Source organism: Giraffa tippelskirchi, chromosome 8 (assembly GCF_054371585.1).
Source record: "Giraffa tippelskirchi isolate mGirTip1 chromosome 8, T2T-mGirTip1v1.2.pri, whole genome shotgun sequence".
In the NCBI taxonomy this organism is placed as follows: domain Eukaryota; kingdom Metazoa; phylum Chordata; class Mammalia; order Artiodactyla; family Giraffidae; genus Giraffa; species Giraffa tippelskirchi.
Genome location: NC_137282.1, coordinates 145,886,306 through 145,911,777, shown reverse-complemented (window position 1 = coordinate 145,911,777; position 25,472 = coordinate 145,886,306). Strand labels below are relative to the sequence as shown.

Below are 25,472 nucleotides of genomic sequence, written 5' to 3'. Positions count from 1 at the left end.
AGCAGAGAGGAATTTTCTCAAGCATCTACAGCTAAGTTGCTACACTCATGAATCTTTGCCAAGGACTAGGACGTCTCAGTGTAAGCTTGTTTGTTTTTTCAAGTGTCTCGAGGCATCCAGTGAAGCAAAGCAGAGTTTAGCTATTTGCCTGGTGGCAGGAGCTTGGATTTGGTTTGCTATTGGTGGCTGTTGGCAGTTGCTGCTCACACAGGCAATTAGAGAATAACAGAGAATTATTAATTTTATTGTTTTGATAGCCTTGTACAGGCATGAGGGGATCATTTATGCATTGTGACCCCCTAGAAACTGAAGTGTCTTAGCTATAAATGACGGTTTAACCCCCCCCCCCCCAAAAAAAAACAACTAATAGTATTGTCAGGCACTTTCTTGTTAGATTTTGAAGGTAACTAGGGATAGAAAAATTATTTTGTTGACCCAAAGAGAGAATATATATTCTGAAACTACCATCCTTTGTTTCAAATTCAAATTAGTGGCTCCTTGAACACTTTCAAAAGTCATTAGTATTTTGATAGGGTGGCTGCAATTCAGGTGGTATTTCATTCTCAACAGTTAAAATTAATTAGCACGGTCCCAAAATAATATAATAAAAATAGAGCTAATCAGAAAAACTAAATCATATGTAGCACAAAGGGGGTTTGGTAGCCAAGACTCCATTTGGCCTTTTTTAAAAAACTTAAATATAATTTAAAATATTCTTTGGATTTTTGCTCTCAGGGAAGGTAACAGAATGACAGAAAATTCTGCTGATCCTCTTGGGAAGAGTGAAGAATGATCCTGGGTGGTTTGGGGCAACTTTATTTAAAATATTAACTTGCATTGTGTATGGGCATGTGCCTGTGTTTATGTGTTTTCTGGATCCTAATATATTTGGTTTTTATTTTTTATTTCAAGTCCATGTACAGTTTTTTGGCCCAGCCAAATGCCATTGCTCATCTGGATTTATCCAATACTGAATGTTCCCTGGACATGGTAATATTTTTTTTTATATTGCTCAAGGGGTCTCAGAACAGCTATTTAGATGGAAAACAATGGGCTTTCTCCCCAATAAAATATTCTCTTAGTCTTAGAAATATTTGAAAATAACAGTGCCTTGTTTTTTTCCCAGGTCTGTGGAGCTCTTCTGCGTGGCTGCCTTCAATATTTAGCTGTGCTCAATCTCTCCAGAACTGTGTTTTCTCACCGGTATGAAGTCATTCCTGTTATTATTATTATCTTCTAGGAGTGTCTTTCTCTCAGAGAATGTTGTAGTAAGATGAAAACAGTAATAAAGGGTACATCTTGTATGTGAAAGAGGAGATGGTCCTAAACCATTATTGATGAATAGTAGACCTTGCAAGCTCAAATTTTTGTTATATCTTGTCTCCCTGCATGACAAGGTTCTTATCAAGAACTCCAGCCTGCCTATATGAACTCTATAATAATGTGCCATTTCTCTTATGTGGACAGGCATTCTCTCTTAATATGGTAAAAATCCTTTTAGAAACGTCTGAAGGTGTTTCTCAATAATGCACTTTGAAGTAAGTCTCAATTTTGTCTGGGAGGCAAAGAGAATAGTCAGCCCAGAGCTCTTGTATTCTGATTTGTGGAAGTGGAGGGCCAGCCTCAGTGCCTCACTTCTGCCTTCACTATGTAGAATTGTTTGCAAAATCAGGTGGTAGATTAGAAGTAAGAGATATTCATACACAGCAGCAGCAGCAGCTTAGAATGGGAGAATGCAGAAGAATGATGAAAAGTACATGGGTTATTTTAGATTTGGTATTCTATTATCATCTAATGTATTAATACAATTCAGCACTCGGCATTTGTTACCACAAGTCATAAACAATATCTAAGTCATGATATGCTCTTTAATAACATGGAGAACTGCCTAATATTATCTCCTCTTTTATTGGCTCACCTTTTTAAAGCTTTATATATTTCAAGGGATAATAGTCACTTGTTGGAAAAAATCAGAATTAAACATGCTTTCTTCTACAATTATGCCTTATAAATAAGTTATTCTACGTTTTAAAGTACTCGTGGTCCCTTACTTTAACAGTGATGTAAATCTTTATGATAGCAAAAATATGCCACAAGTACCTCAACTAGATATGATCAGAAAGTGTAAAGTGTAGGAGATAAAACAGTGGGAGAAGTTGAGAGTTTTCTAAGATACTGTATTTCAAAGACCTTAGAGGGTATTAAGTTGACTGCCCCGTCAAACCATATATTTGAAGAGAGCTCATGAAACCATGCTTTGGTGGAGCTATGATAGACTGAGGAATTGGGTTAGAAATGGTATCATAGACTATAAGGATTTTCATCTAATCAGCTCTTTTGAGTTCATAATACTGTGAATTCTGTGATGATTGGCCATCAGTAGAGCTATTAAGCTTGTAGAGTGAAATCTTGCTAACAAATTGCCTTGTCTTCCAAATGAGAGGATGTGATTACACTGTTTAATACCCACTCCTTACCTAGATGTAATCGTAGAAAGCCCCTAGTAATTATGTCAAAATTGCTGCATTTGCACTGAGTTGTGGATTGTTAGCCAGGCTCTTCATATTATGGTTCACGGATGATTTCGGAAGTGTAGCAGTCAGGATAGGTCAGGTTGTTCCAGTAACAAATGATTACCCCCAACCCACCACCCTCTCTATAGCTTTCTGCAACTGTGATTTTGCAACATGTCCGTTATGGGCTGGCCACATCAGCTTCACGCTGGGAGGCAGAGCAGCCTCTTTCTAGAACATTGACAGTCACATAGCAGGGGAGAAAGAAGGATGGTAACACACACGCTGGCTGGTAAACCAGCTCTCTGGAAATCGCACACATCACTTCTCCTCACATCCCATTCGCCAGGGGGACTGGCATGGCTAAGCCTGCCCTTTGTGGGATGACCGATCATCATCCTTCAGAAAAGGGCAGTGAGTATTTGGAAACATTAGAACAGTCGACACCAATACGACGTAACAGAAAGAAAACTATGTTCAAAGAAAAAATTAACATTTGCTCATCAGAAAATGAACCCTGAGTGTTCAAGCTTATATCCTTCTGATATCTGAAACCAGAGTTGTTTGAAAGTTCTGGTATGTATTCTACTAGAATTCTCTTTATTCTTAAATTTATTTTCCATCCTCTCAGAGATTCTGGTTGCTTAGAATAGAAAAATAGCTATTTTCTTCTCAAATAGCCTGAAATTGTCCTGTTTGTTTTAAAACCTTTTTCAAATATTGACAGGCTTCCTAGACCTCTGTGCATAAAATGTTGTTGAATATGACATGGTTGAGCTAGACTTCTAGGATGGCTTCTGCCCTGAGATAGTATGATTCCCTCACAGAATATGAATAGCTATCATTAAGTGAGTGTTGACAGTGAATCAGGCTAAGTGCTTTACTTAGTCAATCCTTTCAACAATTCTATTGGATGGAACAAAACAAGCTAAGCATTGATATTCCAATTTTGACTCTGCAATTTAATTTTTCTTAAACCCTCATATTGTGGTGTTGACTGTCTTCTTGTTGAGTTGTGTGATTTGATCCACTTCCCACTGGAATAGCAAGCAAGGGGATGTATTTGGAGGTTACAGCCATTTCCTTTTGGAGTTTTGTCTTTTTTCTGATATTTGGCCTGAAATAATTAGATTTGTGATATGGCTATAAGAGCCGAGTAGGATATTTGTCATGCAGGCTTCTTGCCAATCGGACTTGACCTCCAGTCACAATCTTGGTGCATCTGAGACCTCCTGCATCTGAAAATATTGCCAAACACAGGTAGCGATCCTTAATAATCTGATGATATCCAGTGGGAAGGCTCTTCAAATTGGTGAGAAATATGTGTCTTCTTTGACTTATTTCCTAAAAACTCAAATATAGAGTTGCCTAGAGGTCTAGAAATAGAGCTCAATGAGTTCCTTGGCTATAAAGAATAGAAATAAAATGTTTTAAAATTTAATGACATTTCTTAATCTCTCTTACATCATTTTAAAAAGTATACTGAATTTATTTTCAGACTTTTTTTTTTTCTTTTTACTTTTAAATTTCTACTGAGGATACAACTGATTCATGAATCATTTCACAGTGTCTGAATTACCAGTGAATAATTTTGCCAATATGGAAGTGGGGTGTGGCGATGGAAGTTTAAGTGTATGACTCTCATGATTTGTTTTTCAGGAAAGGAAAAGAAGTACCCCCGTCTTTCAAGCAGTTTTTTAGTAGTTCTCTGTCTCTGATGCAAATCAACCTTTCAGGCACAAAACTGTCTCCTGAGCCCTTAAAGTGAGTGGTTAATTCATTTTCTCCAGAGCTTTTAGAGTTCAGTTTGTTATTATGAATGTGTTTGAGGGAAGGGAAAAAAGACATACAATCCCAAGACAGTCAAGGCAGATGAAAATGCCTTTTACTTTGGGTCACAAAGGAAATCAAATTCTTTCCGAATACATTGTGTGCTATTGATATTATTGCATCTTCTAGGGGAAAAAAATCTTCCTTTGGTTTGTGACCTTGGCATTAGTCACTGATCTATAAAAGTTGTGCTTCTGGGTACCATTGCCTTTATGCTGACCTCTGTTTGGGCCATTTTAGGTAGACTCTTGTGTGAATTCTAAATATTTCTACTAACAATAATAATCAAACTATATATGTTTGTGTGTGCAACAGAATCAATTTTTAGGTGCTTTGCTTTCTGGTTACCTGGGTATATATCTGTTTGGGTATTTTTACTTGGCAGGCAACTTATGTTATGGATGAATAGCCCCAGTGGAGGAGTAGCAGTGAAGTTGAACTTTTTAGAATAATTTGTTATCCCTGAATTTCTGTTCACCATTGCCAGAAATAATGAAAAGGACTGTAGAATCTAATTTCTCTTTGAACATATTTTCAGTTTTAGTTATAAATTCCTATACTATCAGTTATGTTCAAATGTGCACATAGATTTCTCCTTTCCCCACCTAACATGTAAAACGGCATTCAGTTTTCCCCTGTAATTTGTGTGAAATGTTAAAATCGATGTCTGCTATTCATTTTCCTGAAAATTTTTTTCAAATTAATTTGTAAATTGTCTTTTTGATATCTGTGAAATTCTTGATTACAGTATTCTGCAAAGTGCTATGTGACTAAAACAACAGAGGCCTTGAGAAAGAGTTGATCTATACCCAAGTGCTAAAAAAGAAATCCTGATGTTATAGCAGGCCTTTTGAAAAATTAAAAAAAAATTTTTTTAACTTTTTGTTTTGTGTTAAGGGTATAGCTGATTAACAATGTTGTGGTAGTAGTTTCAGGTGGACAGCAAAGGGACTCAGCCATACATATACATTTTCCTATTCTCCCGCAAACTCCCCTCCTATCCAGGCTGCCACATTACATTGAGCAGAGTTCCATGTGCTATACAATAGATCCTTGTTGGTTATCCATTTTAAATAAGCAGTGCGTACATGTCCATCCCAAACTCCCTAACTATCCTTTCCCACAACCCTTCTCCCTGGCCTTAAAAAAAAAAAAAAAACAACACAGAAAAAAATGGAATCTGCATATTAGAGATCTCTAAATATAACAGCTGCAAATAGTTAAAAAGCATAATTAGGCTATTTGTATGGATATAAATAAAGCTATGAGAATCAATATTCTGAAGGGGAAATCCCTTATAACTTAAACACACTCACTCATTTGATTGATATTTATGGAACATTTACAATAGACTACGTACCGGGGGGCACTGAGTAGAAAGCAAAACCAGATTTGATATTATCATACCATGTCAGCATAAAGTTAGCATATTCAAAGTGGTTTTAGTGATAGGTGCATGGTATACTAATTCTTTCAATGTTTTTGGTCCTGTAGAATATAGAGTAGTTCTTCATTGATCAGGGCAATTGATTTTATAGAATAATCCTTACCACAAGAACATGAATTTACTTGTACTTTATTATAGATATAGGCTTATAAACATTTATATTTAAAAGTTATTTTGTCAGTGTTAAATCTTGTGACCTCTTATTATTTATGTGAATGTTTAATAATAAATCAGTACATGCAGACCTCAGAGATACTGCAGGATTGGTTCCAGATTCCTGCAATAAGGTAAATATCACAATAAAGTGAGTCACATGAATTTTTTAGTTTCCTGGTGCATATAAAAGTTATGTTCATACTATACTGTGGTTTATTAAGTGTGCAGTAGCATTATGTCCAAAAAATGTCCATATCATAAATAAGAAACACTTTATTGCTAAAAAAGGCTAGCTATCATCTGAGCCTTCAGTGAGTTGTAATCGTTTTGCTGGTGGAAGTATTGAAATATTGCAAGATGGGACACAGAGGTGAGAAGCAAGCAAATGCTGTTTAAAAAAATGGCACCAGTAGATTGTCTTGACACAGGATTGCCGCAAACCTCCAATTTGTAAAAAAAAAAAAAAAAAAAGAATCTGTGAAGTGCATTATGATGAGGTATGCCTATGATCTCTTCAGGTCTGTGTTTTACCCTGTAAAATTTTTAACATGAGGAAAAGGCTTCATGACTGAAGATTCTATAAACAAAATTTCATATGTGCATTTAATGTGAAACTAAAAGAGGTGCTTGGGTTTACCTGTGAGAGGATGAGGATGGAAGGGAACTTGCAAAACACTGCCCTAAGCTGGATGCAGAATTGAGTGCATCTCCACAAACTGCCACCTGCCATCTTCACAGCAGCTGTGGGAAGGTGTCATTATCCCTATTTTACAGCTGAGGAAATTGAAGCTCAGAGAAGCCAAGTGCTTTGTCAAACTCACTGTCACAGGTCGGGTTTTTGGGAAAGCAGAGTTAGAGATGAAAATTCACCTGTAGAATTTTATTAGGAAATGATTTTGGAATCCCACCTGTGAGGTGCAGGGTGGGCGGGAAGGCGGTAGGATGGGACAGAGGGGAGGTTGAACCGGGGCTGTCACAGTGAAGCCCTCAGCCAGCCTGATGGGAGCTTTGTTGTTGGAATGACCCTGAGCTGGGTGAGGGGGCTAGGCCTTTATACCCCCGTGTTGATCAATCCTTGGATACAGGCTGCTCTTGGAAGCAGATGTGACCTTGAGTGAGACACTTTTCTGCAGCTGAGGCAGCTCCCAGAGAGGACTGCTGGTCAAGAGGGCTCTGGGGAGGAACACTGCAGGGTCCACTACTGTTGGCCAGCAGCCACCGGCTCAGGCCTGTTCCTAAACCACATCACATCCCTGTGTACGGGGTGGGTGTAGCGGGGTGGTGGGGGGAGACCCTCATTTCTTACAGTATGGGGAATTAGTAGCCATAAGAAAGGTAAAGTAAGGCCCCTTCTCTTGAGAGTGACACTTTCAGTTTGGACATATCCATATTTTATAGAACTTCCCCATTTAATTTGAGATCTGTCAAAAGCGATGCAAAGAGAGTAATTGCTTTTTTCACAGTTGTGTTTTTCCTTGGAGGTTGTTTTCCATCCACATTAAAGTATTTTAAGGGGTTTTAAAGAAGAGGATGACACTGTTGCTTTAGTGTTTCCTAAAATCTCCAGAACAGAGTGGTTCTTGTGTGTCCGAAGCCTGCTCCCTGCTCCAGCATCACTTAGGGAGGCATGCGGCCCTATTTACTGCTCATACTTCTTCTTTCACACCCTCTCCCTTGTCCCTTCTCCCCTGTACCATCCTCCCTCCCTGCCACGTGGTCCCCCTTCTGCTGACCCCGTAGCCCTGGCCAAGTATTCTTAATAAAGCCATTAAAAGGGAAGGATGTGCTACTCCGAAATTATAACTAGTATCACGCATCCAGAGCTGTGGAGATGAAATACAAATTCTTCTCTTAACCAGTTTTGCACTAATAACTGAAGATCAAGAGGATCAAACCACAAAGGCAGTTTATACTGGGTTAAAAGAAACAACACATCTTGTAATAAGAGTTTTCCCCAGTGCCTGCTATGCTTCGCTGTAGCTGTTCTCTCTTGCTTCATTTTAATGGGGACAGTTTCTGTGGGTTGTTTATTTTCACTTGTCTCATGAGTCGTTACCTCTTCATCATTGGCCTTCCATAGTTAAGTATGTTAAAGGACACCATTTATTTTCTTGGCCTTAACGTACGTGTCAGAAATAGGGAGAATTTTCCCTCCATCTCAACATTATAATAATACAATGTTAAAATATGTGGCTAAGTTGTAGAAACTTAAAACTTAGAAATGTAGGGACCTCTTTGGTATGGTCCTCACTCTCCCATTTGCTGATGAGAACCTGAGACACAGAAAGGAAAAGTAATGCCCTTCAGGCCACCTTAGTGATAGAGTCCTCAGGTCTGGCGTTTTGGTTTCAGTGTCTCGATACTGCCCGCAAGAACGGGAGATAAGTTCCTTCTGAGGAAAAAAGAAACACTTGAATAAGTGATTGAACAGAGAGGCATGCCCACAGATGAGATGTGCCCAGCCCTTTTTCATAGAACAGTGTTTTAGAAGAAGGAACAGTGAACTGGTTTAAAGGAATAAAGAGACACACACTCCCTTCAGCCTTCTTACCCACAGGGGTTGTTTTCATAGCTGGAAGTAGCCAAGTTCTTGTGCTCCATCCACCTCGGGAATTTTCTCTCTCAGAGGATGAGGCCAGAGAATCACTAAAGGGGGAAAATCGCAGATACTCTCACATGAAATAATCTCCTGCCTCCTCACCTCCTTCTGCCCTGGTGTGTTCTCGAGTCACTGAAACACTGATAATGGGTAGTCATCACCCGCAGGTGGCACTGGCCTTGGTGCTGCTCTCTAGTCACCCCCAGGTGGCAAATGCTCTTTAGCATTTACGACTGTCCGCCTTGCATTATGGTCATTCACACACACATTTGTTTCCTTTGCTTGAGAGTAGGGACCCCTCTCATACTCATTTTTATGCTCCTCACCGGGCCTAGTTGAGAGTCTCTCCTGCTGTTGGTGTAATTAATGGAAGTGAGTGCATGTGTGAGATTTTTCTGTCAAGCCTATTCACTGGTGTTGGATTTTATTGAACTGACTTGTGAAAGTGGAGTCAATTCATCCTGTTACTTATGAGAGCCACAGGATATGTCCAATCTCCTCCATAAGCAAATAAGAAACTGCTTTGCAAAGTGGCAGTGGGGTTTATCCTGTGACCGGCTAGTAGAATAGACAGGATCCTGTTCTCAAACTCAAGGCTTGTACCGTATCTCCCATGCCTTCACACCCTTACCCATCCCACCTCTGTGTGTCCTTTCATCATCTCATCCGGTATGATTTCACATCCCAGAATACTGCAGAGCCTGCCTTCCCCATTAACATAACACTTAGGGAAACCGAGCTTCACTTTGCTATTCTAGTAACAATTGCCTACGAATATTCTAAACATAATTAAAGGTGTTCTCAAGCAGATGCAGGGGGAGATTTATCTGTGATGAACACAATTTAATTTCAGTGTGCAATTAGGAGCACTGTTGGCTTATTTGCATAGGAATGAATAGCAACTCTGTCAGGTTTTGCATTTATAAGGGACCTGCTCCATGTCAGATGGAGGAATGTGACTGTGTCATTTTTGTCAGGGCTATCGGTGGACACGCAGTTGGCATTTTGAAAAGTGAGATGGTGCTTGGCGCTTGACCCATTATGATTCAGAAAAGTCCTTCTTTCTCTGGGCTTTGTTCAGTGTGCTTACAAATTTTTAGGGCAATGTGTGGAATTTTTATCTAATGTGTGTGTGTTTCCTCCTCCCAGAGCACTGTTACTGGGCCTGGCTTCTAATCATAACTTGAAGGGAGTTTCTCTTGATCTCAGCAACTGTGAGGTAAGAGCACCTTTAGACTATGTACCAGAATAAATAATAGTCGGTAAATTGCTTTGTCTTTTTCTTGGAAAAAGTATAATTCTGTGATTCCAGAGGGTATACATGAAACAGGAAAACACACTTTATAGAATTTCCTGATGTTCTGTGTTTTGTGAGTTTTATCTACAAATAATTATGGAACACTATTCAGAAAGCACTCAAATGTGCTTTTAATAACCTTTTTTCCCCCTCCCCTTCTTCTTGCCAGTTGCTTAAGTATTTTGTGATGAAGCTTTGAGATAACAAGCATTAAACTAGCTTTACCATCAAGAAAAGTATACCATGAAGCATTCCTCACAGAGGCCAGATGGGTACAGCCTAACTTGGATTTGGAGAATGTGAAAGGGAAGGTCTTTTATCATTAATTTTGCTTTTTAATATCTTGATTTTAAAACAAGAAAATCAAAATTATAACTCCAAACACTTTCTATCCAACTACACACAGAGGAGAATTGAGACTAAAAGCTTCTTACATTTTAGAGTGTACCTGAACTTTTTCAGTCTTGAAACTTTTAGTTTGTGTGGAAATTAGCAAGAAAATACCTCAGGACAACTATGCAGCCTCTTCAGAGCCACACTTTACCTACCATGTCGAACTTGGTGTCTTTTCTCAGGGCTAGAGATGGAAGGCTCTTCATTCCTCTTCTTTGGTTTTTATGCCCACTCTTCTCTCTTTCCAGTACATTCCTACCATGTCCCTCTTCTTCCCCAAGGCTCCCCTTTCTTTGAGGATCTAGTTCAGGTCCAGCCTCGTCTGTATCTGCATCAGACGCGTACTATTCGATCCTAGTTTGGCCATAACTAGCTATGCAGTCCTGAGTGAATTAGTTGATAGCACTACCTCTCAATTTCTGTGTCTGAAATGAAGACAATATTTGTGCCTCTCCTAGTAAGTTGTTAGGAGGTTTAAAGAGCTCTTCTTTAAAATATGCTGCTTAGAACGTCTAGTACCTATGAAGGTTGCTCACTGTTGTTGCTTATCTATCTGTAAATTTCTTCCCTGACTGCTTCAGCACTTTGGGGTCTTATTTTTTCCTAATTGTCTAGTACTTAATGATGGTGACATGCATTTGGGCACTGAACAACATAGTGCCTTGTACAACTATGAAACTAGCTCCTGTGTGCTTTCCCAGCTAGGTGGTAGCTTTCTGGATGGCAGTATTTGTATCTTTGTTTTGTGTTTCCCTTAGCTGCTAACAAAATGCCGAGCACCAAGCCAACTCCATATTGAAGATTAATGGTTTCCCTCTGAAAATTCTAGAAACTGACAAGTCTGAAATCAGCCATATAAATTGTTAGTGCAGGATTTTTTTTTTTTAATAATTTTGAGCTGGGGTGAATGCCAACTGTGTGTGATTTACTAGTCTTTTTGTTTGTTGGGGTGAAAAAGAAGAAAAAATCTTAAAAACCTAACTTGGTATTGTGAAATTTTCATGTGTAAGTCTGTGTGCTCTTTTGTTTTAAAGAAAGACCATAAAACAGAAACCATCTCTGGTAATATGAATTAATTATTTCCCAGCACTTTATTAAGGCATGCCAATAATAAAATTTTTTTATGAAGGAAGGAATGAGCACAACGGGGGTGAAAAGGGTTATTCTATCAAATAAAAAACAACTTGTGTAAGGTTGCTTGCTCTGTTAGGTTAAAATACTGAATTGGCAATGACCCATAAGCTTTGCTATCCTGATTAAAGTTCATGACTGCTACCAATACAACATCATTCATTTAATTCTGTGATCAAACCTGGAAAGGACATAAGTGATCATCTGATTCCCGTGCTTATAGATGAGGAAACCGAGGTCTAAAGAAGCTGAAATAATCCAACTCAGTAATGGCAGAGTCCTAATGAAAGTATGTTTTCCTGATTATTGTTAATACTAGTAATTATTAGAATATTATGTGATTAGGCATTTTCTTCTCAAATAAGTTGATAGGTACCATATGAAAGAAGAACACTGTGTTAGATTGTTACACAGCTTGTTGTTTAAACTCCTTTGTGATCCTATTGGAAATAACTTTCAAAGAAAGTTGTATTTAGTGAACCATATAAAACTGACATTTTTGTAAGTCAAAAATGGCAAACTCTCAGCCACTTGGATTCAAACTTGGATTCATATGGATCCACCAAATGGCTAGTAACCTTTTTTCCTTTGTATTTTTTTCTTATTAAGGCAAGAATCAGATACTGATGGTAGAATTGGCTATTATTTTGATGATAATTCCACCTTCATTTTGGCCATTCATTTATGAATTATGTGATAAAATTGTTGTAGCCATGTGTTCCAGGAAACAAATTTACTCAGAAGGACAGTGCAGATGGTGGAGTGCAATTTATTACAACAGTGGGCCCAAGGCAGAGTCTCCTCTTAGCCAAAGACCCCAACCAGTTTTTGTGAAAACCTTATATACTCTAAGTGTACATGCCCAAACCCACCTCCCCAAATTCCCTGAAACTAGTCTGAACAAAGGAAAAGAAAGATACAATCAAAGTTAACCCATGATTCATATGCCTTAAGCCTAGGTAGTTAACAGTAGACAATTATCAATAGGCCTGTGGTCATACCCCAATAAGCATAACAGAGTTTATGATTCTATTCGGTTACACAGATAATTAGGGTATTCTTTTAAGTGATGGAGAGTCTAGGTACGAGCCCCTGGGCTCTTCATCCGGGGGGGTCTGATTTTCCAGTTGGTATGTCATTTCCATAGATACTGGACATATAGCTCAAAGTCCACAGTCTGGCCCAAGATGAAGTCCTGCTTTCAACATGGAGCCTGTTCTGTCTGTTTCCTCCTTCAAAATGATACTACTGACATGAGGACCCATTCATACTACCTTAGTGCCATGTTCTTCCACTGTCTTACAGCTTGAATCACAGTACTGGTGACCATGTTTGTCAAGTCACATGTCATATTGCTTCTTATAGTAGTTAATGAAACACAAAATTGCAGTTGACATTTAAACAACATGGGTTTGAACTGCCTGGGTCCACTTATACGTGACTTTTTTCCACTGAATACCTATTCTACATAATGGTTGGTTGAATCTGCACATGGGGAAGGAACCTTGGATACTGAGGGTCATCGGTAAAGTTTATACTTGATTTTTTGATTGTGTGGAGGGTTGGTTCCCTTAAGCCCCCTCATCCCCCAAGTTGTTCACGAGTCAACTGTATATATCTCTCTTGAAAGTGAAAGTTGCTCCATCATGTCTGATTCTACCAGGCCAGAATACTGGAGTGGGTAGCTCTTCCCTTCTTCCCAACCCTGGGATTGAACCCAGGTCTCCTGCACTGCAGGCGGATTCTTTACCAGTTGAACTACCAGGGAAGCCCCTATATATCTCTCTTAGGTTATATCTCTGAAAGGGTAATTTATATATCTGTCTTAGGTTCTAAATTACCCTTTGACATCACACCTTTGGCAAGGATGTATTGAACTGATCATGTCAAACCACATTTTGTCCTTGGAGAATCCTGCAGTATTCACGGTTTTATGTGAGGAAATTTCCCAAAATTGAAGTAATTTTTTCATTAAAAATAAAACCCCTGGAGAAGAAAAGTGACAAATAACAGGGGGGCGGTATTTTACATTTAAATCTGTACTGTTTGCCACCTCTTTTTAAATGACAAGTGTTCTTGAGGAAGGAATATGAATTATTAAAAGTTCTCTAGATTTCAGTTTTCCTTGCCTCTGTCCCCATTATGAATGTTTTTGTATTAGAACTATTCAGTTAGAGCTATGAGTAACAGCTTGAAATATTCCTCCTTCCTTGAGACCACACTTCTCTCTTGAAAGAAATGTGTTTTGATTTTTAACATTTTAAAAAGTATTGAGTGATTCAGTTACATATACTCCTCTTTGATCTTGCATTCTTTTAAATAGTGCTAGTGTGTGGGATCCAAATGAGGATAATTTAAAAACCAGTGTTACATGCATACATGCAGACACAGCCTCTAATTATGCAAATTCCTTTAAAAGGATTTTCATTTACAGTAATGGAAAAGCTTTTACTGTTTTGGGAAAGCTTTAAGCTTTGGGGGAATTTTAGGCATCTAATAACCTGTGAATTCAATCGAATGTTCTTGGCAACTGAAGATCAGTTATTTTCTTATTTAAGTTTTGGATTTTTGTTTTGGGAGTATATTTTAGTTGCAGTGTTTTTTTCTCACTCTGCTTTTTTATGTTGTGTGTTGATAGAGACTTCTGCTTCTCTGTTCTTATTCTGCTTACTGCTGATAACATTTTTTTGTTTTTTCTCCTTGGGCTTTCCTTAGCTTGGCCACTGTGTAAGTACTTTATGAATCAATAAATTAGGATTTGTTGACATTTTAGTACCAAAAAATGTTAGTATTATGGGTTTATGCTACAAATATCAGTCAGGAGTATTTGTAAAATAAACAGAAGTGAGCACTGAAATCTCATCCTCATTCTATTTTCTGTTTTCACAAATGGAATATTTTTTCTATATGTTATAATAAGTAGAGATTTTCTTGTAGAAGTTTGACTTTTCAACAGAGAAATCACTAACAGCAAATAATGAAATTGAAAGACTTGTGCTTATCTTCTCAAAAGCATAATTTTTTTCATTTTCTGAAAAGCAAATTATGTTCCTTTGAAGTGTTTGCCTAAATTGTTTCTTACTTTAACATTGATATGGTCTACATATAATGTTCACTGTGACTTGAAGCAGTGTTTCTCAAATCTATTTGTGAAGAACCTGGTTGTTGTTGTTTTTTAATTTCCACTCTATCATAAGCCAATACTTTGGCAAAAAAGATATAATAAAAATAGCCATAATTCCACCCACTGGGTTCACAGACCTTCAGCTGTAGAGTTGGTTGGTCTTGGTTTCCTTGGAGGGTGTAGACCAGCCTCCAGGGAGGTTGGCCTCTGTGTGACACTCCCCTTCAGAGTTCACATCAGGCACCTCACAGTGATCCGCTGTCACCTGAAAAAATAGAAAAGACTGAATGTAAACACCCCAGCTAAAAAAACTGAATAAAGTGATCCCAAAGATCTGTGCAAAATTCTGCTTAACATACAAGCAGCCAGGGAAATTGCCAGGTTTTGGTCCAGAGTTCCACAGACATATTGCATCTAAAATAGTGAAATAAGGATTCTTTAAATTTTTACATCAAAATGTGAACAAGTAGAAAGTGTTATCAATTTGTTATAGAATCTTAAAATAAATTTTCCTTTGCTTAAGTGAATAGAGAAACTACCACATTCTTTGGCCCATAGTAGGTTCCCAATAAATGATAGTTTCTCTTATTAGATCATATGTTTCCTGAACAGAGGGCCACAGCTTGGAAAACTGCACCCTGCACAATGTTTTAACACATAGTAAGAACTCAGATAGTTGCTGAATGGGAAACAAAAAGATATTCTGACCTTGGTAAAATATGCTTTTGGTTTTTGGGAAAAAGATGAAAATGACTTTTTAGGTTTTTATTGTCTCCTTCAGTTGTTTTGCTGCTACATGATGGAGAATTATGCCTGAAATCTGTAGTAAGCAGATGTAACAGTAGTGGTTTCTCATGTATAAAGGTATTCATTAGATTTCCAAAAGTGAGAAATGGAGGAAATTCTTGTGGGTTGACGGAGACTGTTTTGCCTGGTGATGCAGGGTGATCTCTGTCTTCTGTTTCTTTCTCTTATGATTTTCAGACTTATGTGGAATGGGACAGAATGACTAGTGATTGGCTCTTTGCATTGATGATTTTTTTTTTTTTTTTAAGTTGATAAGTTTTCTCTTTTTCTTTGGTGCTAAGTTCAAGGCTATCTCTCCTATTTTTAATTTTTTGGTTTCACCCCTCCAGTAGATGACCACTTTCCCCTGTTTGGTTTGTGTTTCTCTAGCTGAGATCTGGAGGTGCGCAGGTACTAGAAGGCTGCATTGCCGAAATCCACAACATCAGCAGCCTAGACATCTCTGATAATGGTAAGTCAGAAATTAGAGAAGAAAGCACACAGAAATATTATTTGAAGGAAGTTAGTAAAGGGAAAATAGTCTAACCCAATCTAGGTGACACCTTAATAAAACTGATATTTCACTCCTTGATTAGAGGACTATTTTTTCTTTTTCTACAGTTTTTATAAGTACTTTCTTTTTCTTTTTTTCATGATAACTAGAGCCATTTTTGTTTTAAGAGAGTTTATTTATGGAATAATTTCATATCAAACTCTTAAGTTCGTTTCATGGCCAAAAAGTGAAAAGTCTATGCAGTAAAACAATTTAGTTTAAAAAAAAAAAGATCAGCAATATATTGATAACAATCTGAGTCCAACCTTTTGTGTTGGACTTGGTGGTAATAAAATTGAGGCATTATTTATACAGAAACCTGTTTCATTAGCTTGATTTCTACTGTTTATAGTAGCATGTGAGTATGAACCTGCATAGACAAGCATGCTGTATGAATTTGCATAGACAACTTTATCTGCAATCACCTCCCAGTGAACAGTATGTCAGAATCTTCTCTCACAAAGGGGTGGGGAGAGATGAAACTTTCTACTGTCATGTATCACCATTCCTTACTGACTTCATTTAGCCCCTGGTGGCATAAGAGATTTAGATACGTCTTTGTGGAGAATGAATTTATCCCTGTGAAATAATAGGACATAAAAAGAGGACAGAAAGTTCCTTTGCTGGGGGGAGAGATTAGAATCCCAGGGATTTCAGAACAGCAAAGAAAGTCATCCAACTGCCTTGCATTTTTGTTTAATTGTGTTCCCTCTGAGAATTTATTTATCCACATGTGTGTTGATTTTCCATTTACTCTGATTCTTTCCAGGTTTAGAATCTGACCTATCTACCTTAATAGTGTGGCTCAGTAAAAACAGATCAATACAACACCTGGCGCTAGGCAAAAATTTTAATAATATGAAATCCAAGTAAGAGTTTTTTGCATTTTTTATATGACAATGATGAAAATAACCAGCCTCCTGAAAGCTTTTGATTTGATTCCACTGTCCACATCTTTAAAATCTCTTTAGAAATCTGACACCTGTGTTGGACAACTTAGTACAGATGATTCAAGATGAAGAATCAGTGAGTATTATTTTCAACACTTTTGCCTAAAATCTTTTTTTCTGTTGCTGTTCTTACTAATTTTGTCCAGTGAGTTAGTGCTGATATGCTTTCAGATAATTTTCTCTCTGAATACATTTTCTATTATTTTTATTTTTAAATGCAGTAAATATTCATGTTTTAGCACAGTTATAGAGTGTACTTAAATTTACTTACTTTTCACTTTATTCAACTAATCACTAATTAAAGGAAGATTGAAACTAATAGGTGAAAAGAAATATACATTTACTCCTAAGCCCATCTTTCAATAAGCTGTATTACTTCCTAGCCTCAGCTAATACACTAATCTGCAGATATGAATTTTTACTCTCTAGTTGACTTTTATGACCTAATCTCATGCTGAGAAACATCATATTGCTAATTTGAATTTCATCCAGTAATTATGCAGAATTATAAGAGACTAAGAAAGTTGTTCCCCATCTTAAATTGTGTCTAGAGCTCTAATAATCGTTATATTTTTATCCCCTTTAATTGTTCCTGGCTAAGACTCGGTTCAAGGTAAAGAAATTTAATTTCAAATAGTATCCTATTTTGCTACCCTTAGACATACATAAGAAAAGATATTTTCTGGACCAAGTGAGAAGCACTCTACCATTAGTTCCTTTCATTGAAACCTAGTGTATCACACCTTGTATGATGCTCTTTAACATTTTGTCCATTTTCTGTCTTAGTCCTCAGCCACCAAAGAGCTTTTGTGGTTCCTAAAATCCAAATCAATTTGTGTAATGAAGATTCATATTATTTGCGTTGGGTGACAGTTGCTTTTGTAGGTCATGGAAGTAATTTCCTATGTTAATCATGTGAGGTGTGTCACATTTTTTAAAAACATGATTTTCCATTTTGAATTCGTATAGGGTAATAGCAAATTCTGCTAAAACTGTAAGCTAAATTTTCAGAGAAAGCCAGCGGGTCAGGAGAGATTGAGGCTGTTCCTTGCTTGCCTTTGCCCACATCTCTTTGTGGGGCTCTGATCTAGAGGGCAGGAGACAATTCTGATGTCCTGCTTCTTCACTGTGTGGATATAATTTCCAACCTGTGGGCTAGAAATGAAACTCATTATTATTTAGTGAATTCAAGCACTGCTCTTTGTCCTCATTTGCCAATAAGCCCTATATTTTGTTACTGTTATACTGGGTTATTAAACTTAAAATCATAATTAGAATGTAATTTATACTTTTCAGAATTTATGCAGTTTGTTTTACATATTCAATCTGACTTTCTACCACGTTGCTGTATTTGAGATTTTTGATTTCCCAAAGTTGGCCCAGTTTTGAAAGATTGGAGAGGCCAATATTGCAGAATCTACAGAATCATGTTTAATAATCATTCCCAAATATTTGTTTCTTAGCACATATTTTAGGAAAATTTATGTTAATTTCATGTTTTGCTTATTACACAAGGGTCTTTAAATTCTGTTCCTATAATTTTCAAAGTCTCTTACTCAAAGATAATCTTGATATTTAAAGCATACCTAAAAACATATTTGCAGATGGTAAAGTTTGAAAATAGGTGGCTTTTTCAAAAAGCAATTACCTTCTTTTTTTTTTTTTCTCCTACTTCAGAATCAGTAATGTTCAAAACAATTTGAAATGATTAGGAGTTACATCTTGTGACTATAAAAATTTCACCCATAACTGGCACCACTGGGCTGATTTTTTTTAAAGGTCTTTATATATAAAAAGGAAACTCTTCGCTTTTTACATTGTGACCTTATGTCTGTAGAGCTTGTTCTTAGATAGCCCGTAGAAGACTTTATTCGCCCAGTATTGCACATTATGTTCACTTGGAAAATCCAAACATACAGGTTCCAGTGTCGCCTTCAACTCTAGACAGTGGTTGTCAGGCTGCAACACCCAGAGTCAAGGGACAGTAACACTGAGAGGCCAAGACGACAGGGAATTCTGTTTTGAAGTATTACATACAAATCCGTGCTGTGACCAATAGAACAGTATGTGTTTGTCCTGAGAGTGCCTGTCGCAAGGAGACAGATTGTCAGATTAAGCATGTTCTGCTCTGAACAGGAGCAGTAAGATTTCAAGTAATCATGTTACCTGGAAGTGCAGTAAATCAGGAAGGGATGACCTTATAAATATGCATGCAATTCCGGCTGTTCTATTCACATTAATGACTCTGCCTATTATTTTTAAGTGTTAACTGGGATGTATTAGAGTTTGAATATAGTACTGGAAGTGGTGCTCGCCAGCTTGGAGACTTGGCAGCTTTCCAGTATTAGGAAGAAGCTATAATATATCATTTCTGCAGGAGTTGAATAGAGCTCATTGAAATGATGGGATTACAGCTTTTTATTAAAACACCATTGCTTACGTTTTCATTTAAAACATGAAGTTTCCCAAGTCTGAAGCATTTTTTATTAAGTTTCTTCCATCTAGAATGTAGAATCTTAAGAAAATTGAAGCCACCTCCCTAAACCTACCTGAGTCTAAGATTATTCAGGCTTTGGAGCTGAGGTTTTAATTGTCCTAGCACTTACTATGTCATTTAACTTGAAAAAAATTGATTCTAACTAATATTAATATCTTTTGATTTTAATATAGATATACTACATTTAGAAAACATGGTCAAATTTTGATAATAAGGACAATCACAAATTTTGATAATAAGTACAGTCACTCGGGAAAAGTGTAATCAAATGCGTGATGCCAGTTTGTAAATGTATGAGTCTTTAAACTGTCGACACTGTCTTCCTGCCTCTGGGCCTTTTGGTAGATGTGTCTTGAACATGTGCTCTATTGGAAGTCAGGTGACACAGTGGTTAAGAATCCACTTGCCAGTTCAGGAGATGCACGAGACATGGATTTGATCCCTAGGTTGGGAAGATCCCCTGAAGGAGGGAATGGCAACCCAATCCAGTATTCTTGCCTGGAAAATTCCGTGGACAGAGGAGCCTGGTGGGCTACAGTCTATGGGGTTCCAAGAGTCGGACACGACCGAGTATACATGCATGGGAATCAGTGTTTATTGGTTGAATGGATGTGAATACACCTCAGGATTTGTGGTGGGGGGTATTACAGACCACCCAGGCACATCTTGATAACCCGAGTCCCATGGGCCACCATGGAACCTGGTCATAGATGATCCTAGAAGCTGCTTCCCAGTAATGTCAGAATTCCTTATGGAGTTAGCATATTGAATTGTTGAGTATAGTGGGGCCAGTGTAGACCACCTCAAGCAACCCAGAAGACATCCAGGTCCCCAGGGAAGTCTTAGTTCTGACTTTCAGAGCAACACTGGTTTTAAGTCCAGGAATTCTCACCATCTCATTAATTCAATTATGGCCTAAGTCAGGGATTGTGAATTTAAATGCCCACAGTTCTAGGAAGGTGACATAAACAAGTGAGTGTGAGCAGGGTGTAAGTAGGGAGTACCTTTCTTTTTTCTTTTTTTTTTTTGGTCAGAGTCTATGCAGACCAAGCAAAACCTGCCTCCAGGCTGAGTGGCTTTTGTGCTCGGTAGCTAAGTCATGTTTGACTCTTTGCAACCCTGTGGACTGTATCCCACCAGGCTCCTCTGTCCTTGGGATTTCCCAGGCAAGAATACTAGAGCAAATTGCCATTTACTTCTCCAAGTTGCCATCTTCCTGACCGAGCGATCGAATCTGCATCTCCTGCATTGCAGGTAGATTCTTTACCATTAAGCCACCTGGGAAGCCCCAAGTGGCTTTTAGTTTCTGGCTTAAATGGACAATGAGTGGTTGGGTTGGGTTCACTATACAGCTTATGGTAATGAAAAAGTCACACACATTTGACTTTTAAAAAAAATTTTAGGTATGTTTTTTGATTGGATCTTATAAGAAGAAGCTAGGAGGGAAGATCAAAAAAATGCAGAAAAAGCCAATAGAGGCTTTGTGTTGTGAGGAGTTTAAAACACAAAATTGGCAAACAGACTGGTTCCTGTTCACCTACTTTCTGTGTGACCTTGGTTGAGTCACTTAATCTTTCTATTTCTTATTTGAGAATAGGGGTGATAATACCTAATATAATATTGGGCTTCCCATGTGGTGCTAGTGGTAAAGAACCCACTTACCAATGCAGGAGATGTAAGAGACATGGGTTCGATCCCTGGGTCAGGAAGATCCCCTGTCGGAGGGCATGGCAACTCACTCCAGTATTCTTGCCTGGAGAATCCCATGGACAGAAGAGCCTGGTGGGCTACAGTCCATACAGTCACAAAGAGTTGGACACGACTGAAGTGATTTAACATGCATAATAATACCTAAGTATTGGATTATTGGGTTGATTAAATGAGTAAACACATGTAATAAGCTTAAATAGTCATTAATCGTAGTAAACATTCAATGAATGTCAGCTATTATTGATCCTGGCTGGATTTTATTTTACATTACTACTACTAGTAATTAGTACCAGTATTCCTCTACTGGGCTTCCCAGGTGGCACTAATGGTAAAGAACCTGCCTGCCAGCACAGGAGACATAAGAGACGCGGGTTCGATCCCTGGTTTGGGAAGATCCCTTGGAGGAGGGCATGGCAACTCACTCCAGTATTCTTGCCTGGAGACTGCTGTGGACTGAAGAGCCTGGTGGACTATGGCCCACAGAATTGGAGAGAGTCAGACACGACTGAAGTGACTTAGCATGCATGCATCATTCCTCTACTAGTATTTTAAGATGTCATTTTACCTTGCCGAGAAATAAAATGGATCAAAAAGGATACTGTTGCCATACTGAAGCACAGACATTTTTGTGCAGTATTTTTATTTCTTCCCATGCTGCTGCTGCTGCTGCTAAGTCACTTCAGTCGTGTCCAGCTTTGTGTGACCCCATAGATGGAAGCCCACCAGGCTCCACTGTCCCTGGGATTCTCCAGGCAAGAATACTGGAGTAGGTTGCCATTTCCTTCTCCAATGCATGAAAATGAAAAGTGAAAGTGAAGTCGCTCAGTCGTGTCCGACTCCTAGCGACCCCATGGACTGCAGCCTACCAGGCTCCTCTGTCCATGGGATTTTCCAGGCAGGAGTACTGGAGTGGGGTGCCATTGCCTTCTCTGATTTCTTCCCATCCTCCACTTCAAAAGAGTTGGCATTTGCCACTCTGGCTATCTTTCCACAGCTTCCCTTGGAGGAGAGGTGGGTGATATTCAGCATTGACACAAGCCCTGCACATTTGACTCCCAAGGTCCAGAATCCTTGGATCCCATTCACTAGTGCCTTTTAGCCAGAAGTTTCCAAAGTTTCCATCTTGTGCTGTGCAGTAGGTCCCTCCGCTGATGATTTTCCATGAAGCAGGTCCCCTGAGCAGTGGCAGCTCTGATGTGACCGTGTGAGTGCTATCTGGTGTTGCCTCTACAGCCTCTGCAGTCCTTGTCCCTGGCTGACTCGAAACTCAAGACCGGGGTCACCATCATCATCAACGCCCTGGGTAGCAACACCTCACTGACCAAAGTGGACATCAGTGGGAATGGCATGGGAGACATGGGGGCGAAGATGCTGGCCAAAGCACTGCAGATCAACACCAAGCTCAGGTACGCAGGCCGGGCCCTCGGCCCCGAGGGGTGGATGCTGGTTCTCAGGAAGGCCTGGAGGGGGAGTCTGACCCACAGGCATTGGGGACCTGCTGTGTCCGTGTGAGCCTGAGTTTCCAAGGAGACCAGCTGGGGAGCGGAGACGACAGCTTCAAGTCTTCTGTCAAAATATAGAGTGTTCCCAAATTTAGACACAGTCATTCCTTCATACTGCTCTCTTCAAGATTTCCATTGTGAGGTGAACCTGATTGAGAACCATTGTAGTTTCCTGTTTCACAGCAGCGTTGACAGCTGACAGATGTGTCGGGAAAGGAGGGGCTTGGGGACAGTGCCAAACGTGCAGAGCTGGGAAGACCGGAGGAATTACACGAGGGGTTTCCCTGTATTGGTTGTGAGCCCAGCATCTTATCTTCCCTTCCCACTCCTGCTGACATAAAGACCTAAAACCCAAGGGATCCAGGAAGTCCACTGGGTCAAAGGCAGGTGCATGCCATCCTGGATGCCAACTCATCTGTTCATTGGTTTTCATCTGTAGTACTTCCCAAGCCTGGCTTTTCTTAAGGATAAGCCATGCCATAGCCACTTCTCTTAGGGACCAGTAATGTGGTAACCATGTTAGCATCCATCATTTGGAGATTTGGTTGCTACCTAGCCCAGCGGTCTGGTGAAAGAAGAGTTAATAATTCACACTGTTCCTCAAGGGCTCTTTCTTGCTGTTTCCCTGGCTCTCTAGTATAAGTCAGAGCCTGTACCTTTTGTCTAAATTGAAGGCAAAAGCCCCAAACTGCAGCAGTTTCTTTGAAGACCAGTGTGTATGTGAGGAAGGTCATTGAGGTTAGGAAGAGAAAGCAATTAAAGGCTGTGAGTCTGGGAGCATTCAGACAAATAAAAAGCCATTTCATGTCAGGTGAATTGACAAAGCCCAAAATACTTCTGAAGTATTCACATTCTGAAAAGAAAGTAATACTTTTCTTCCAAAATAGATTTTGTGTTTAAAAAGTAAACAGCCTCCTTAGAGTACCCAAGGTTCTGCCAGCAGAGTGAACTCGGTTGCTGGGACTGTTGGTCACACCACATCAGGGCAGTGATGAAACATCAGAAAATACCAGATGGTCTTTCCAGCTGTTTAGAATAGAAAAAAAAATTCAGTATCTGAAATTCTGTATGTTGGACATGAGACTGTGTATATATAAATAGCTTCAGCCTCAGACTTCAGTACTAGGATGGTATTTGGAGAATATGTTGGGAGAATATCAGGGAAGTCAGGATTTAGGGTTTTCTGGATGGCTAGGCATTAGGTGATGTAATGGTAAGTTAATGTGTGTGCTGTTGCTTTTAAGTTGTTTTTTTTTTTTTTTCCCCCCCATCCTCCTTGAGCAGATGGCTTTGGAATCTAATATTGGGGGAAATGCTCATCCTTGCTTTGTTTGAAACAACGCTGAATGTTATTCCTAGCTCATTGTGCTAAACTACCTAGACAGTGTTGCCTGTGAGAGATGTATCTGCAGTGGGAGAATCATTTCCTCCATTCCTAAGTATCTGATCATCTTTGTGATTTGGTTTCCAAACAGGACTGTTATATGGGACAAGAACAACATTACTGCACAAGGCTTTCAAGATATAGCTGTTGCTATGGAAAAGTAAGTTTTACATAGGACTTCTTTCTAGAAAAATAGAAAAGAACCAGTGGTGTTTGTGTTATCTATGGGGTAATACAAGTAACAGTGGATTAACTCAGACCCAGATTGTCTGATTCTCAGTCTATTGCTCACCAGCCATGACACTGGGAATACATTGACTTTCTTCTGGTGTGAGTTTCCTCATCCATAAAATGAGGGCATAGATGCTCATTCTGCCAAAGTCACAAATATCATGGTAGAGGCCCACCCAGTGCTCACCTTGCTTCTTTCTCCTTGTGATTTTAAACCTATTTCCACAGGGTCTTGCTTTCTTGCCCAGATGACAACTCTGAATCCAATGCTGAGAAAAAAGTTGGGCTCCAGAAAATAAAGTCAAAGTGCAAGTCACTCAGTTGTGTCTGACTCTTTGCAACCCCATGGAATATACAGTCCATGGAATTCTTCAGGATACTGGAGTGGGTAGCCATTCCCTTCTCCAGGGGATCTTCCCAACCCAGGAATTAAAGCCGGGTCTCCTGCATTGCAGGCAGATTCTTTACCAGCTGAGCCAGCAGGAAAATAAAAGTGAACCTGAAGAAGTGGCAAGGGCAGGGCTCGCTTGTCTCATTTCTCTTAAAGGCTTTCTTTATTACTTTCGTAACTAAAGTCTGTAATTATTATTGATTGTCAAATTTACTATCCCAGTAAATTGAATGTGGAAAGAAGAATACAAACGTGGCTGAAAAAAAAAATGCTAGGGAAAAAATCTCTTTCTGAGCTTTTCAGCCTTCATATTATGTTCTAATGGAAGAAATAATCAAAGCAGATGTATAGAATTAAAAACTAGAGGTTGCAAAATGTGGGATGAAAATTAGGGGCCAGGGATATGGGAGTTGGTGCCCTGGGGAGGGGAAGAGGATGTGTTTTCCCAGGTTTCCTTCCATGTACGGCCCCTCACGTGGAGCTCTCATGCCCAATATGATGACCTGGATAAAACCCTAGGCCTGGAATTAGGAGTTCTCCATTCAGTCTCCAGTTCTGTCACCAACAAGCCTATGATCTTGAACAAAGCATTTCACCTCACTGATTGATTTTTTTTTTTTAATAAAGTGAGAATTCAGAGTAAATTGTCTTTACGTGCCTTCCAATTCTAAATCCTGTGGTTCTCCTTTGGCGAGAAGGTCAAAGTTGCTGCCACCTCCGGCCATCACTAAACTGGGATAAGGCAGCTTGTACCATCCAGTCACCATGGCCACCCTTCCTGGGAGCCTCCTGTGACTGCACAACCTCCTATAATTACACCTATTGCACCACAAAACCTTTGAAAGGAAACAGTTATTTACCAATCATTGCATTTGGATGCTAACAGCACAGCTGCCACCCTAATGATGCTGCAGACTGCCAGCCAAGACACGTCTGTGAGAAGCCAAGAGTAGGGCTCCCTGGATTACAGTCTCATAT

General features: G+C 39.1%; 1 protein-coding gene across 42 annotated transcripts in view; it reads left to right on the top strand.

Annotated features, from left to right (window-relative positions):
- The window catches only part of CARMIL1 (capping protein regulator and myosin 1 linker 1), a 305,081-nt gene that overhangs the window by 197,705 nt on the left and 81,904 nt on the right, over window positions 1–25,472 (top strand). For 26 of the 42 annotated variants that reach the window (XM_081522068.1, XM_081522067.1, XM_081522065.1 and 23 more), the window contains 9 exons: window positions 913–990; window positions 1,127–1,203; window positions 4,173–4,277; window positions 9,695–9,764; window positions 15,667–15,748; window positions 16,599–16,698; window positions 16,801–16,855; window positions 22,220–22,392; window positions 23,964–24,032. In XM_081522068.1, coding sequence (XP_081378194.1) covers window positions 913–990; window positions 1,127–1,203; window positions 4,173–4,277; window positions 9,695–9,764; window positions 15,667–15,748; window positions 16,599–16,698; window positions 16,801–16,855; window positions 22,220–22,392; window positions 23,964–24,032 — 809 coding nt within the window. The remainder of the gene's footprint in view (window positions 1–912; window positions 991–1,126; window positions 1,204–4,172; window positions 4,278–9,694; window positions 9,765–15,666; window positions 15,749–16,598; window positions 16,699–16,800; window positions 16,856–22,219; window positions 22,393–23,963; window positions 24,033–25,472) is intronic. The other 16 variants (XM_081522077.1, XM_081522066.1, XM_081522105.1 and 13 more) reach the window with 1 other exon arrangement.